Genomic DNA, 14,174 nt, shown 5'->3' with positions numbered 1-14,174 from the left:
AGTCACTTAATTTTGGTGGCTTTATGGAAGAGAAGATCATGGCCTAATAACATGCTGCATGGAATAGAGCGAGTAATATCTCTAGTGATAATGACACTTTTTGGCCTGCATTGTATAGAACCCCAAGAGAATATAGGCACACAGTGAGGAGATAAAGGCAAGATCTGAGCTTTCAAAGCAAAGAAAGGCATTGGGGAGACAAGGTTGTGTTCAATGGAAAAAGCTAATTAGATATTTTGGGGTTGTTTTTAATAATCGGTTAACAAAGTAAGAAAATTTGTCACAGTGCAGAGATTCTGCGGGAGAATATGGATCTCAGAGAGTCAGCATGCAGTTAACAAATCCCCATACAGCAGGGAAGTTTAGCAGAACACAAGTTTGATGAAGTAAACTAACAGGAAAAAAAAAGGCATGAGAAAACAGTCAAATCTGTGGCAGAATGAGGGCAAAAAAATTAGGATGCTGCAGAGAGATAATTAAGATGATGAACAAAGAATGCTACTTTTCCACCTGCAGCTGTGATGAAACTGAACCAGAGGAAGTAAAATGTAAACAGTTGGAAATGAAAACGAGAATGGTTTTCAGTATGTTGGGATCTGTAGGAGTTTAGTTTTCTTTTGAAGCTATTGCTGGGTACTGTGGGTAACACTGATTGCACTTAATGACCTTCAGACCCACTTCCTGGGCAGAGTAAAAGAGTTTAATCTCTGCTACTCAGGGACCATCAGTAGTGTTGATCTGTACTGCAAGCATAATGCTCTGCATTTTAATTTACGTCTTCTATCCGTGGTTTTGACATCTTTACAAGCAGTCAAACCTGTGAAATATGTTAGTAAAATTCATTACAGATTTTTAGGTGCATGTGGTAGTTTGATAAGAGCTGGAAAACCTTATTGATTTCCAGGTCTAAGTATCTTAGTTCTTCATTGGAAAGCTTCTAATGGGCTCCTCAAAAAGATGATCAATGAATTTAAGGTGACTTGCAAAATGATCAACTAAGAAAAGAAACCCAACTGGAAAATGTGTACTTATTTAATTACATCTACACTTGAAAAGTTCAGAGCTACAAATTTGCTGGGCATTGAAGTTTCAGCACTGTCAACTACATTTTTTAGGTGGGTGTGTTTCAAAATAATCAAGATGTGAAGCCATTTTAATATTTTTCTCTTCAAATACTGCAGACAGAATCCCTTGAGGTAACAGTGTAGTATGTACCTACTTCAGTTTTAACCTTTTTTTGTAACACAGGTTTCAGAAGATGCAATGAAAGAAAAGAATGAAATAATTGGTCGGTTAGAGGATAAGACCAATCAAATTAATGCAACTATGAAGCAACTAGAACAAAGGTATAGGCCCATCTTTGTTTTTCTTCATTCATGTCTCCATCCTCTTTCATTTTACTGCATTCCCTCCCAGTTGCCACTGAAATGTAATTTTTAACTGAAAAATTTGTGAAGAACTTTTCTGAAATTGTAACTGGTGCTTTACTGTTTGATTACTGCCCCTTACCTCCCCCCCCCCCCCTTTTTTAACAAACACACTTGTTTTAAATACAGAATAAATCTTGCAGTTTTCTTCCTCCACCATCTATCCTCTGGTCCTAGGATTTTGTGCTGATGTCAAAACTTGTTTGTTCAGCTGTTTCAAAATTCTGATTCATTATTATTTCTTTTTAATGGATTTTTCCCCCCCCACCTGAATGAAATGCAATAGAAACCAAGGCATTAACCTTGCTTATACTTAAGCTTGTGCTTAATATAAACATTGAATGCCTTGATGGAGCCTTGCTGTATTTGTTGAAGCTATGAGAACTATTCTCCACGCCTTTGCAAGTGCCACTGTTGTCAATGACATCATGAGATTTTTACACTGAAAGGTTGAAAAGTGAAAGACTAACATTCCAGTCTATAAATTTACAGTGCCATTGGACTGCATGCTTTACATACTGAGAAAATGTGATTCATATGTTTCAATTTAGTGCCCTGAATGCAACATTGATCTTTTTAATTGTGAAATAAGACATACCCATCAGCCCTGTCATGTTGGTGTTTGACATGTCTTTTTTTTTCCTCGTTTAAATCTGATTATGAAAAACATGGTTATGTATTAAAAAAGAATTAGTGACATGAATATTCTTTTATTGACATCCTTTTCCTCTTTTTTCTTTTTCTTTTCATCCTTTATCCCAATTTTTGTTTTTACTATTTTGCTGCCTTCATCTGTCTTTGATTTTTGTCCACTGCATTCATGAAGTGACAAAGATCTGTTAACTCAAACTAGGACTATTGCAATGTCATTCGTCAAGTGTGCCAGCAACGAAGCTCAGCACCAGTACAAACTTGTCAAAGATATATCGTTCTGAAAGCTCCTCCAGATCCACTATGTTTAAAATAATTAACTGAGAAAATAGAACTTCAGATTTTAAAAATTAGAACTTTAAATGTAAAGTGGTATTAGAAATCATCTTGCACTGTAGCTGATGGTAGCTGGGTTCTAGTTTGTTTTCTGAAGGAACATCATCTTTGATCTCACTTTACCCCTCCCAAAAGAAAAAGTTTTGAAAGAGTACACTACTGCACTATTATTAAGCAATTGTAAGCTAGTTTTCTAATGCTCTCTAAATCACTTTGCATTGTCAAACAAATTTTATTTTAAACAGTTAGCTGTTTTGACATTGACTGTACATTTTTATGGGATTTGTTTCTAATTAGTGATTTTTTCCTCTTCTTTATGGTACTAACAGATTTTAAAACTAGCCCTTCTGACACTATTACCCTTCTCCCCCGTGTATTTCTTTCACTGGTTTTGGCTGTAGTTATCCCCCAAATGTCCTCTCTGTTGTGTTTTTGGTTCTAACTAGCACTGCTTTCTTAAATAGACTGACAGGAGTCTGGGGAAAGGGGAGTTGAGTGCTATATCAGAATGATACTTTTTTTGTACAAGTGGGTATCCTTAAAAACAGGCTAAAAAGGAAGTTAAGGGAGATGTTCAGTATGTGCAATGGCAGAATCACAGGGTTAGAGGATAAAACAGAGAAAGTACGATTCCAGATTGCTGATTGACATAGGGTAAAATATTTTCATGGAGTTAAAATAAGCTTGGAGCCTGGCCTTGGATGAGGCTCCAGGAGGGAAGGACAGCATGTTCCAAGAAATCTTGTAGCTGCGACTCCTGGCTTCAGTAGCTGCACCACCATAGCTGCAGTGGAAGCTGTAGCAATAAAGGGGATTTACATTTAGGGCCCAGATCCTGAATTTGTCTTAACTTGTTGGCCAGCCAAAGATCTTGCCTGTCTGCAGCTATGTGCGTGCTGTAATTGTAGTGTGTTGGTTTGCCCAACTCCCCCCCACTCCCTCCACCACTGTCAAGCAGTCTTTACAAATCCTATTTCTGCTTTGGGTTGCTGTTCACCTGCACTGCAGAAAAGAGTGTTTTAGCTGCACATCCTAATTTTTGCTCTGAAGTGTGCAGGGGAATTTGGGAAAAGAATCTTAGGGTCTTTCAGCAGAAGGGGATGTGCTTCCAAAAGTGGAGGCAGGATGCCCTAATACAGGAAAGGATTCTACTCCATGATTATATATTACCTTATTCCTTGGTGTGGAATATGACAAAGCCTTTACCTTGGGCTGGCTACCAAAAAAATAATAAAGTGTCTCCCGTCAAAGAAAACCCAAACCAGAAATACTGAACAAAACAGGTAGACCATAGCAGAAATGGGAGTGTTAACCATCTCATGGCTGGCTGTGCAGGCTAGCCTCTGCCTCAGTGTCATCTGAATCACAGATCCTGCTGTGAACTCAGTCAGCTCCACATGTGAGTTGCAGGGGTGCAGTTAGCCTTGGTGCTAGTCTAGAGGGCGATGCCATGGGATGGGTTGCCTGGCATGTTTCTTAAGTAGCAAGCTCCAACTCTGCCTTGGTTGTGGGAGCCACACTGCAGTTTAATTTGTGAATTAGGGAGGGTTTAAGCTTGGTTTTACTATTAATCGTCCTGTGAAGCTTCTTTCAGCTGCTTCTGCCCAGTGAATTGACCTTGACTTTTCCCAAAATTCTGCTTTCCATACATGTTTTGGCCGTCTGTGGCCACTGCAGATGTGACTGGGAACATCCTTAAAACAACTGATATAGTCAAATGAAATAGTACAGACTTTGTAAGGTAGTTTAATTCCAGTCTTTTTTTTCACTGATTTACTGGCAGCTTTTGGAAACTCCTGCTGGTGAAACTTGACCAGTAGAAGCACAAATGTAGACAAGTTGCTGACCTCATGTTTTTTCCAGCTGACAGTGAGAGTCTTGGGTTACTCTTCATTCAGTTAGCTGCTGGGATGTGAGGAATCAAGCACAGAGACAGTATCACGGATGGCTCCATCGCTTATCTGAAAGGCTCTTGACACAGTTGTGTTAGACGCAATGCAGCAGGTGGGGACATTCAGTGGTCTTTCACTCTCCTGCCTCTTCACCTAGACAGGTGTAGCTATGCTACAGCATAAGTCCCATTTTGGTGCTGTTACTTTGTTATATTACATCCATCTTTCTTTTTGGACCGAAGAGGTGGCCAAGCAGAGAGGAACCACAGTGAACTAAGTGGATTCCAAAGGGAATACTAGCTGAAGCAGAAGCACACTCCTGGAATTCAGAAAAGAAAGAGTAAATAAATCCAATTCTTCATTTCTTGATCAATCAGTTTTATTTTGTTTATAGTATGGAGCTATTTTAACCAGTGTAAGAATGCATTATTTTTAATACTGATGATTTGCATTAATAATATGGTGTAGCTGAGATAGTTCTATAACTGTAATGGCACCTGTCAGGGTGTCTTGTCTTGTATTAGGTTGGTTAAGTTTTTTTTGCTGTCTGATTGCAGTGCTCTGTGTTCAGCCTTATGCCTGAATCGTTTTGAGCTGCTTTTGCACAACACATGCTGGATGGTTAGCACAGGTCAAGTACTTTTACAGGCTTAAAAAAAAAGAAAAAAGAAAAAAAAAAGAAAGAAAGAAAAAAAAAAAGCTTCTAAAACAAAAAAGCTTCTAATAAAAAAAAGCTTCTAAAAACCTGACAGGAACATATGCTAAAGGCAATCCCACCCCCCCAAAAAACCCAAACATTAAGGTGTATGCTTCAGTTCTAAACTATGTATCACCATGCTTTGGCATCTGTTATTGATGAGCACCAAATAAACCAGTGATTACTTACAGTGGTTACTCTCTTGCTGTATCAGAACCCAGGAGCTAGTTCTCTAGGCATTGTATGGATTTCTCGTTTGAGTTTGTGAGTTTCCCCAAACTTTGTTTTTATTTAGAAATGTTTCTATTTCCCCATTTTTCTTTTATTTGTCTTCTTCACCCTCTACACCCTAGTTCTAGCTTCAGTTTTACCCAAAGTTGATTTGAATTACACCAGATTGCAGCAAACAGAGAAGGCTCAAATGGAGGCTGAGGCCGAGGATGAGAAACTTACACAGGAATATGTGAATAAGTCTGAAAGTCTGCAGAAAGAATTTTCCCAGAAAGAGAAGCAGCTGTAAGTATGGCTTTAGAAATATACAAAGCAGTAACCATTCTACATTGCAATGTGTCCTGTGTCTTAATGCAGGCTAGTTGTTTATCAATGGTTTTGAACAGAATGTAAACACGAAGGATCTTCATGTTGGGGGCCGGCAAGGTGGATGAAATTATACTCTTAAAGAGAGTCAAACTACCTTTGGGTGTTGTCACAGTTTGGGCTGGGTGCCCTCTGCTACAGGGGTGTTTCCTGTGTCCAGAAGTCCAGCCCAGTGGGTGGACACAGGAAATTAGGTTATTTCCTACCATGATCCCTTGCACCACTATAAGTTTCACGGTGGGGTCTGGCACTTCCTCTTTCCTTCCTCTTCGCCACCGGGTAACTGGGGGAGAGATCTCCCGGCCATGGACCTGGTTAGGCCCAAGGCCATGGTGGGATGAACAGTCTCAGATCTGGCCAGCTGAGACTAGCCTAGCAGTGGCGGGGGGGAAGGAGGAGCCCTGGGGGTTTTGGGTGCACCCTCAGGTGGGGATGGGATCTTTCTGGGTCTGTTTTGGGGTTCTTCTTGTCACTGTATTTCTAATTCTCTGCACGCACTCACTGTTCTCTATTTAAACTTTCCATCACTTTTGCGATCCGTTTGTCTGAGTCGTCATTTCTGTGCGTGGTGGGGAGGGGGTTTGCCCCAACCCATTACAGGTGTCTCAAAAATGGTGTGCAGCTGAATGGAGTGGGAAAAATAGAATTGTTTTTTGTCTATTAAGTGCCAGCTTAAATCATCAATGGCGGAAAGTAAGTAGTGTAGTAGTAGTAATACACACTTCTAATGAAGCCCACAAGTATGTAGTAGTGTAAACATAAACAGAAAGGGCATCGGAATAGTTTAATTGATCAGCCTTGTGAATAAGGTAGAAGTGTTTTAACTTCCCACTGTGTGGGAAATAAAAATCCCCTGGAATCGTAAATATTAAAAGTTAACATAAAGCCAAGCTTCTTCTCGCTCGGTTAAATCCCTCAGTAATTATTTTCATAAACATGGAATATAAAAAGCTCCATGTGAGGGCAGGTGTTTGCCCTGTTTGGAAAGGTAACAAGTAGATTATTTAAGACAGTACAAATATGTGGCCCAGCAAGGACAGAGGCTTAAAAATCAGTGATTTTCAACCCAATTATTAGCGCACCCTGCCTCTCTCACGACTCTGAGTGTTAATAAACTTGTTTAACTGTCATGACAAATGTTCACTTTACTACCACAGTCAACTTTGCAGATTTTGGCAAAATCTGGGCTCAGACCCCAACTTTAGAATTCTACAGGGTCATGTTAACTTCTGATCTTTTCCAGACAGATGCTAAGGTAGTATCCCAAAATCCCCAAAAGTCTTTCCTTTAAAAATGGTTTATGTTTTACAGCAGGAAAATGAATGTGGATCCTGGTTTTCCATCACCAAACCTTACATGGCTGTTCTCAGAGTTTTTGATTTTATTGGCACAATATAGATCTAGAAGGTTGAGTTTTGTGCTTCCATCCTTTGGCTTCTTTGTAACATTCTAAAGACCAGCTCTTCCATGAAACTGACAGTGAAGTTCTACCTAGAGTGGATCTTCCATTAAAGTAGCCCTAATTACTTTCACTGGGCTCTAGTTAAACTAATAGAAGTTGGATTCTTCTTTGCATTGAACCCCAGTGATGTAGAAAGCTCAACAAAAACAGTAATTTAAAGTCCTTCCTCCTTTATTTTCAATTCTGTTCAAAATGCTGTAAACCCCAGCCCACATTAGCAGATTCATCTCTTAAGGGTGAATACTAAATAACCTTTATGAATCACCAGAGATACCTGTGGTCATTGTCTGCATCACCAGTGGCAGTGTGCCTGCTTGGTTGGTTTTGTTTCAGAAAAGCTGTATAAGGTTAAGGAAGCTTTGCCTTATGCATGTTTTACAACACTTCAGAATTTTGTGGTGAATCTGTCCAGTTCTGGGCCCCTCAGTTTAGGAAGGATGTTGACTTGCTGGAACGAGTCCAGAGAAGAGCAATAAAGTTGGTGAGGGGTTTGGAACACAAGCCCTATGAGGAGAGGCTGAGGGAGCTGGGGTTGCTGAGCCTGGAGAAGAGGAGACTCAGGGGTGACTGAAGTGAGGTTGTAGACAGGCGAATGATGGTCTCTTCTCCCAGGCAGCCAGTACCATAACAAGAGGACACAGTCTCAGGCTGCGCCAGGGGAGGGGAGGTTCAGGTTGGATATTAGGAAGAAGTTCTATACAGAGAGGGTGATTGCCCATTGGAATGGGCTGCCCAGGGAGGTGGTGGAGTCGCCGTCATTGGAGGTGTTCAGGAGGAGACTTGATGGGGTACTTGGTGCCATGGGTTAGCTGTTTAGGTGGGTTGGATTGGTTGATGGGTTGGACACGATGATCTTGAAGGTCTCTTCCAACCTGGTTTGGTTTATTCTATTCTAAGGTTTATTCTGTTCTTTTGCTCATTTGTTACAAAGGTCAGCTCTTCAAAATCCTGCCATAGTCTTGGTGTTTTAAATACACTTCTTTGTAATAGCATTTTCTAAGTGGCAGCATTTGGGCTTGTTACATCAATACCTACAGTATTTTGATGCATGATGTCTCCTTTAGAAAATGTGCAAATGGATCATTTGTTTATGATGATAATGGTAGATGGCACCCAGAAAGGACCTTGGGATTTTTTAAATGATACTCTCTCATGCACTGTTTTGTTTGTTTGTTTTCTTTTGCATATTCTAGGCTTCAGCTGGAAACCGATTTGAAGATAGAAAAAGAATGGCGGCAAACCTTAGAGGATGATCTCCAAAAGGAAAAGGAAACTGTATCTCATCTGAGAACAGAGACCCAAGAAATAGTTAACCTTAAAAAAGTAAATTCTGCTGTAAAACTTGACTAGTCATTTAGAAATTGACTGCAAAGTTCATTACACACCTGGTATTTTTAAAGGATTCCTGCAAGTAGATGAATGAGATGAGATTAAGGTCTTTTCACAAACAGTTGAAGGGAAGAAAATTCCTTCTTTTAACTCCCTTATTTAGTCCTCAGTTCAAAAGTCAGTGCATTGAATAAAGGAAAAGGAAATCCTTGGGTTTCTTTCTCAACTGTATGGAAGACTCTGTCTTCTCTTTGTAAGCCAGAAGGTGCTCCTCTCTGACTTGGTATAGGTGGCTGTATAGTTTTGCTGGTCTCTGCAGTCAGTTGTTTTTATTTTTTCCCTGGAGAAGACTGCAGAAGCAAAAGTACTTCATCTCTTGGAGCCTAAGAGAGTTTTTGATCCTGGGTTGTGTTTGATTTGGGACTCCTAGTATGGTGGATCATTAATTTATTTGGCTTCTCAGTAAGATCAGCTCTGGGTAGCGGTAATTTTCTGGGCAGTAGACAAATACAACTTTGAGAATGATTTGAGATGTTGCATGTTATGTTTGTTTCCTTTGAAGGAGTTCCTCAAACTTCAGGAAAAGAATGAGCAATTGAAGAGGATATGTCAGGACCAAGAAGCTGCTCTGGAAGAACTGGCATCCAAGCTGAGCGAGTAATTTCGTTATTCATGATGATTATTTATGTCACATAAAATTGAAATGGGATGGTGTTCATGTGAATTAGATGATGTTACCTTGCCAGCTAACAAGAAATGTCTAGTTGGGTCAGGTCTGATTAGTTTTCATTTTGGCTGGTGGGCTGACTGTGAGTTCCTGTGTAATTCAATTCTCTGAAAAGAAAATCCTAGGCTAAAAGGGCTTGGGGGCATTAGGGGTTGTGGTTGGCCAGTATGCATATTGTGACATTCCCAGAGAAGAACCCAAAGAGAAGATAACAACCCTGACTCCAGCAGGAGAGTGCTTACCCATTTGTGAGGATGCGTGTTCTTGGATTCCTCTTTGAGAGATGGAGACTAGATGACAGTCACAGGCCATTGCTGCTAAGTCTGCGGAGTATGCAAGGGCGTATTTACCTTGCCAAACCCCTCTGACTACAGTGAGCAATGAGCTCTGAGCACAGCTCTCCTTACTGTTAAACCTTGTTAAGGTTTTATTTCATTATCTCTATCTTCTTCTTTCACTATGACTAATGTGGACTTTCTTGCCTTATTGAACAACTTCATTTATATTCTGTGACTCAGTTTTGAGTGGGTTGGCACTGGCTGGCTGCGGAAAGGCTGGTTTCTCCATAATGACATCATGTGGTCCTGTATGAGTGCAGGTTTTGTAGCAGTGCTGTGTGCTACCTTTAGGTGTTTGCACAGAGCTGTGCACAGAAAAATGTCCCTAATCCACATAACCCCGAGAAAATTGTACAGCCATGCAAAGGATTCTGAGCTCTCTGGTGCAAGCTTGTCTTTGTATAACGCTGAGTACAGCAAGGCTGATACCTGCAGGAATACAGAATACGAACTTCATGTTCAGAGTACTCAGCTTAGAATTTTTGAAGTACCTGCAGCTTTTAGAGTTGTTAGACCACTACTGAAAATACAGAAGTTTAAAATATCATTCTCTTATTCTTCAGATCAAAGCTGAAAATAGAAGATATAAAAGAAGCAAACAAAGCATTGCAGGTCAGTAGTATTTAGGGGGAAGTGAAACCTTTTTTTCTGACTATTTGCTGACACAGTCCTGGGGCTTTTTTTTTTTTTTTTGCTTCCCTGCATCTTGGGGACTGTTCCTGCATGATGAGCCCCTGCCCAGTAGGCTTCAGCTTTGAGACTGGAATAACTCTGCTTTCCAGGCCCAGCCACTGAGCAGCTTGTACTACATTGAGCATGTTCTCTTTGCACCTGTTCTTGCTCTGTCTTGTGAGGTTTTGCAGCATTTTGGAGCAGCCTTGCACTGCTTTAGAGTGTCTTGGTGATGTTACACCACTCTCAGAACATTAGGTGGTTCAGGCAGTAAATGTACTGCTGTTAGTTTGTGATGTTCCCTGCAGTGCAAAGTTTAACTTAAACTGATGCATACAGCTTATGAGAATTTTTTTCCTCCAGGGCCAGGTTTGGTTGAAGGACAAAGAGGCTACACATTGCAAGTTATGTGAAAAGGAATTTTCTCTTTCCAAAAGGAAGGTAACTCTTGAATGGAATTGCTTCCAACTTGTTTAAATGTATTCCAAGAAAGGTGCTCTTTGTCTTAGAAGTCAGCCACGGAGTGTCAGTTCAGGTCATTGCAGAGTCCTTTTTGAGGTGTGTTTCTAGTTCTTTGATCTGTACAATGCAGCTGGGCTCTATCTGAAAAAGAAACACTGAAAAGAAACACTGGTGAATTTCCACAAAGGAGCACACTTAAAAATTATTCATCCAACTTTGTAGAATCATCTCAAACTCTTGTCAGCTCTGGCATTGATACAACTTGACAGGTGTGGAAGTCTTCTCATGGCCTTTTTCTTTTTTAGCAATAGACTAAGAGATGATGAGTTTGTTGTCATTTTAATGTAAAACATGATGTTAATTTCCATGCTTTGTTAATGTGTGCAGGACATTTTTACTTTACCTTTTTGTGTTAATTAGCTTCCTGACAGAATCATCTACTCTCTTGAAGATCATTTCTTACATCAAATAGTTTTTGTATAGCAGAGTATTCCTAATCCAGAGACTGAATGAAATCTGCAAATCTTGTATTTACATGGATAAACCAAATATGGCTCTAGACAAACCAAGTCTCTCTCTATCTGTAGATGATGTAATTCTGGGCAGACCATGGGCTACCTAGGATTGCATCACAGATTGAGAATTGCATGTATTATCTTGAAAACTGATTCTGTGTTCAAACCAAGAAGTGAAAGCAGCCACATTTTTAGATTGCTGTGTGTGTATAGTTTCTTGGTATTCAATTAGCAAGTATATTTCCATTGTAAATGTTAATTTTTAATCTTCTCCTCAATATTTAGCATCATTGCAGGAACTGTGGGGAGATCTTCTGTAATGCCTGCTCTGATAATGAACTGCCTCTGCCTTCTTCACCAAAGCCTGTTCGTGTCTGTGATTCCTGCCATGCAATACTTATACAGAGGTGCTCTTCTAATGTGCCATAAGATTATTGTACAAGATATTTATTACTTTTTAGCTAATCCTGTAAAAAAACCAAACAGCCAAACAAACAAGAATACACTGCAGGATTTCTGGGATTTCAGGTAAGCGATTGACAGTGGCATTTTCATCTGTGGAGAACTTGTTTACTTTCTGTTGAAACAAGTAGAGAAAATGGGACCCAAACACAGAAGATGCCAGCATTAAAAATCCAGGTGACAGTGTTAGTCTTACAGATGTCTCTGAAGTTCTTTGGAGGAAGCTGGGCAGTTTGTATTTGATGAATATCTTATGACAACCTTGAAGAAGGTGACAGATTTACCTGCTTTTCACAGGCTAGCCTGCAACAAGGCCAGCTGACTGCTGCTGGAGAATGTGCCTGTGATAGGCTGTTGTGAAGCAAAACTGCCCAATGGCTAGTCTGAAATTGTATTTTTATGCAGTGGTCCAAGAAGTTACTGCCAAATACTGTATTTATTTTCTTCCCTTCAGTTATCAATGTTACATCCAAGAATATTGCACTGACAGCTGCCCTTTGTAGTCATAGGTGTAAGGGGAGGCTCTGTCAGACAGGAGCAAGCAGTGCCTGTAGGCACTTGATGAAGGAAGGTGCATTTTGCTGGATTATTTTTTCTATAATTAGCTATTAATTCGACATACCTATTTTTCCATTAAAAGAGAAATGTCCAGCACAGATTCTTGCCTGGTGAATGATAATTGTAACCTTGAACAACTCTCTTTGCATTATCTTCATTTGTGGCATGCTTTCAGGCTTGTACACGTACTCACTGTGTAGCTCTAGAAGCAGGATGAACCTGCCACCAAGAAATACTATGATTACTCCTTTCTGTGTTGGATAGGAAGGGTTTTCCTTATTTTGTCATCATCTCTCTAAAACTTCCAGAGTTTGTTCCTAAACTTCATGTTTTTCCAGAGCACTTTTGAGAACATCTAGGTCTGACCACGGTTCATGCTGGTGAGGACCTTCTGCTGGAGTGTAAATCTTTATTATTCCTGTAGGCAGCACAAACACATTCTCTGATCAGTTGTCCTCACTCTCATGTCACTACACTCTCACCGATCTGCCCCCCTCCCTTTAGCTGCTGGTGTGATGGGTTGCAGACATGCAATCTCCACACCCTGGGCAGCACTAGTGAGCCCTCAGCAGAATTAATGGCCCCGTAGTTCCTTCAGTTACAGGCTTGCAGATGTCTTACCAAGAGGAAAAGGGAGGCTTTGAAACAGATCTTTTCTTGCACTTTGTTCTTAGCTTTGGCTTCTGAGGGTAGGTATTTATTCTGAAAGCTCATCCAGCTGTTCTTTCTAACACCTCACTCTGTAGTTGCTTATGTAGCTTTTGTAAAGAAAAATTATTTGAAAATTACCTGATGTAACTTTTTGTAAAATACAAAACAACAATTTGTAAATCTGTAAATAGCTTTAGGGAAAAAATAAATTTATTGATCTGCAACTTAACTGTGGGAATAATGTCACTTTATTGAAGTTTGTAGAAGTGTTATATTTCGTTAGGGTTTGTTCAGGGTGCTTAGAAAGTCTTTGCATAGGTTGGGGAGTGGGGAGCTACCCTGCCAGTGACCTCACAAGCCACATGCTACTCACATGCCTCCAGAAAGTAACCTAAGGGCATTTCCTAGGGGCCTTTGAGTGGGGCAAGTATAGAGGCAGCAGTGTTTGATTTAGGGTGTAGATGATGCTCATCTCTGCTGTCTTCAATAAGTAACTTTTCAGAGTGCAATTAAACAGAATTAAAGTTAGGCATTCTTTTAAAATTAAGAGTTTTCCAGAACATGCAATCAATTCACTTCTATTAGCTGCAGTCGTGTCCTCTCTGCTATTTGCAGGGGCAGATGTCACTGAAGCAGTGCATCATTACTCAGATGGCTGCTTCTTACTCTGCCTTGAACAAAATAGGGAATGGTTCACGTTCCATGTGGTTTTATTTCCCTTGGCATTAAGCCATGCACCTGGCCTGCTTTTAGCAGCTTATTGGACCACACTGTTGGTTCTTTCTAAAAACCCTTCTTCTGACAGAGTGTGATTCACAGTAACCATAGGAAAGTTTGTTGGGTTTGCTCCATTCATCAGGAGAAACAGCAACTGTCAAGAGTGGCCTCATCTGTATGCATAAGAAATGGCTTCTGCTGTAATGAGCCTGCTCCTCTTCCCTGCACAGGGTCCACCTGAGCCACAGAGAAGTTTCATTCACCATAGGTGCACCTCCCTCCTCTAGGAGCAAAGTGAAAGGCCAGCTGAGCTCTAGGTTCATCACACCACTATAGGTATCAGCCATTCTTCATAGGCAAATAAGCACTTAATCTCTTCACACCAAAAGCCCCCAGTGTAGCTTTGCAGAGACTGAAACTTAGCTTGCCTCACCCTTTTTTTCCCCCAGATTTTCTTCTCACAACCATTCCTCCATAGCTTAAAGGCTCCTGCTGTGACCTGCAAACAGCCAGTGCTTTAATACTGTTCATTACAGGGTAAACATGGCTGTGGCAGGGATTTACTGCTCTGTACAGTGTACCTGTGCAGATGGCGTGAAGAAAGTGGCTCAAAGCCAAGTTCCTGCCTTATCTCATAGGCGTTAGTGCTCCTTCCCAGAGAATGGGAGGCAAAGCAGTAAG

At 40.5% G+C, this 14,174-nt stretch overlaps 1 protein-coding gene across 3 annotated transcripts in view; it reads left to right on the top strand.

The window, feature by feature from the left end:
* The window catches only part of RUFY2 (RUN and FYVE domain containing 2), a 28,037-nt gene extending 15,032 nt beyond the window's left edge, over positions 1–13,005 (top strand). For 2 of the 3 annotated variants that reach the window (XM_068140147.1, XM_068140149.1), the window contains exons 12-18: positions 1,249–1,346; positions 5,400–5,519; positions 8,256–8,385; positions 8,954–9,048; positions 10,020–10,068; positions 10,492–10,569; positions 11,391–13,005. In XM_068140147.1, the coding sequence (XP_067996248.1) occupies positions 1,249–1,346; positions 5,400–5,519; positions 8,256–8,385; positions 8,954–9,048; positions 10,020–10,068; positions 10,492–10,569; positions 11,391–11,534 (714 nt within the window). In that variant the 3' untranslated portion in view covers positions 11,535–13,005. Of the gene's footprint in view, positions 1–1,248; positions 1,347–2,253; positions 5,520–8,255; positions 8,386–8,953; positions 9,049–10,019; positions 10,069–10,491; positions 10,570–11,390 lie in introns of those variants that run through there. The other variant, XM_068140150.1, reaches the window with a different exon arrangement.
* The last annotated feature ends 1,169 nt before the right edge of the window (positions 13,006–14,174 follow it).

This window comes from Melanerpes formicivorus, unplaced genomic scaffold, assembly GCF_026170545.1.
Source record: "Melanerpes formicivorus ecotype bairdi unplaced genomic scaffold, bMelFor1.0.p_v2 SCAF_6, whole genome shotgun sequence".
NCBI classification, from domain to species: Eukaryota; Metazoa; Chordata; class Aves; order Piciformes; family Picidae; genus Melanerpes; species Melanerpes formicivorus.
Note: the sequence above shows the minus strand (reverse complement) of the source record. Positions and strands in the feature narration are given on the sequence as shown.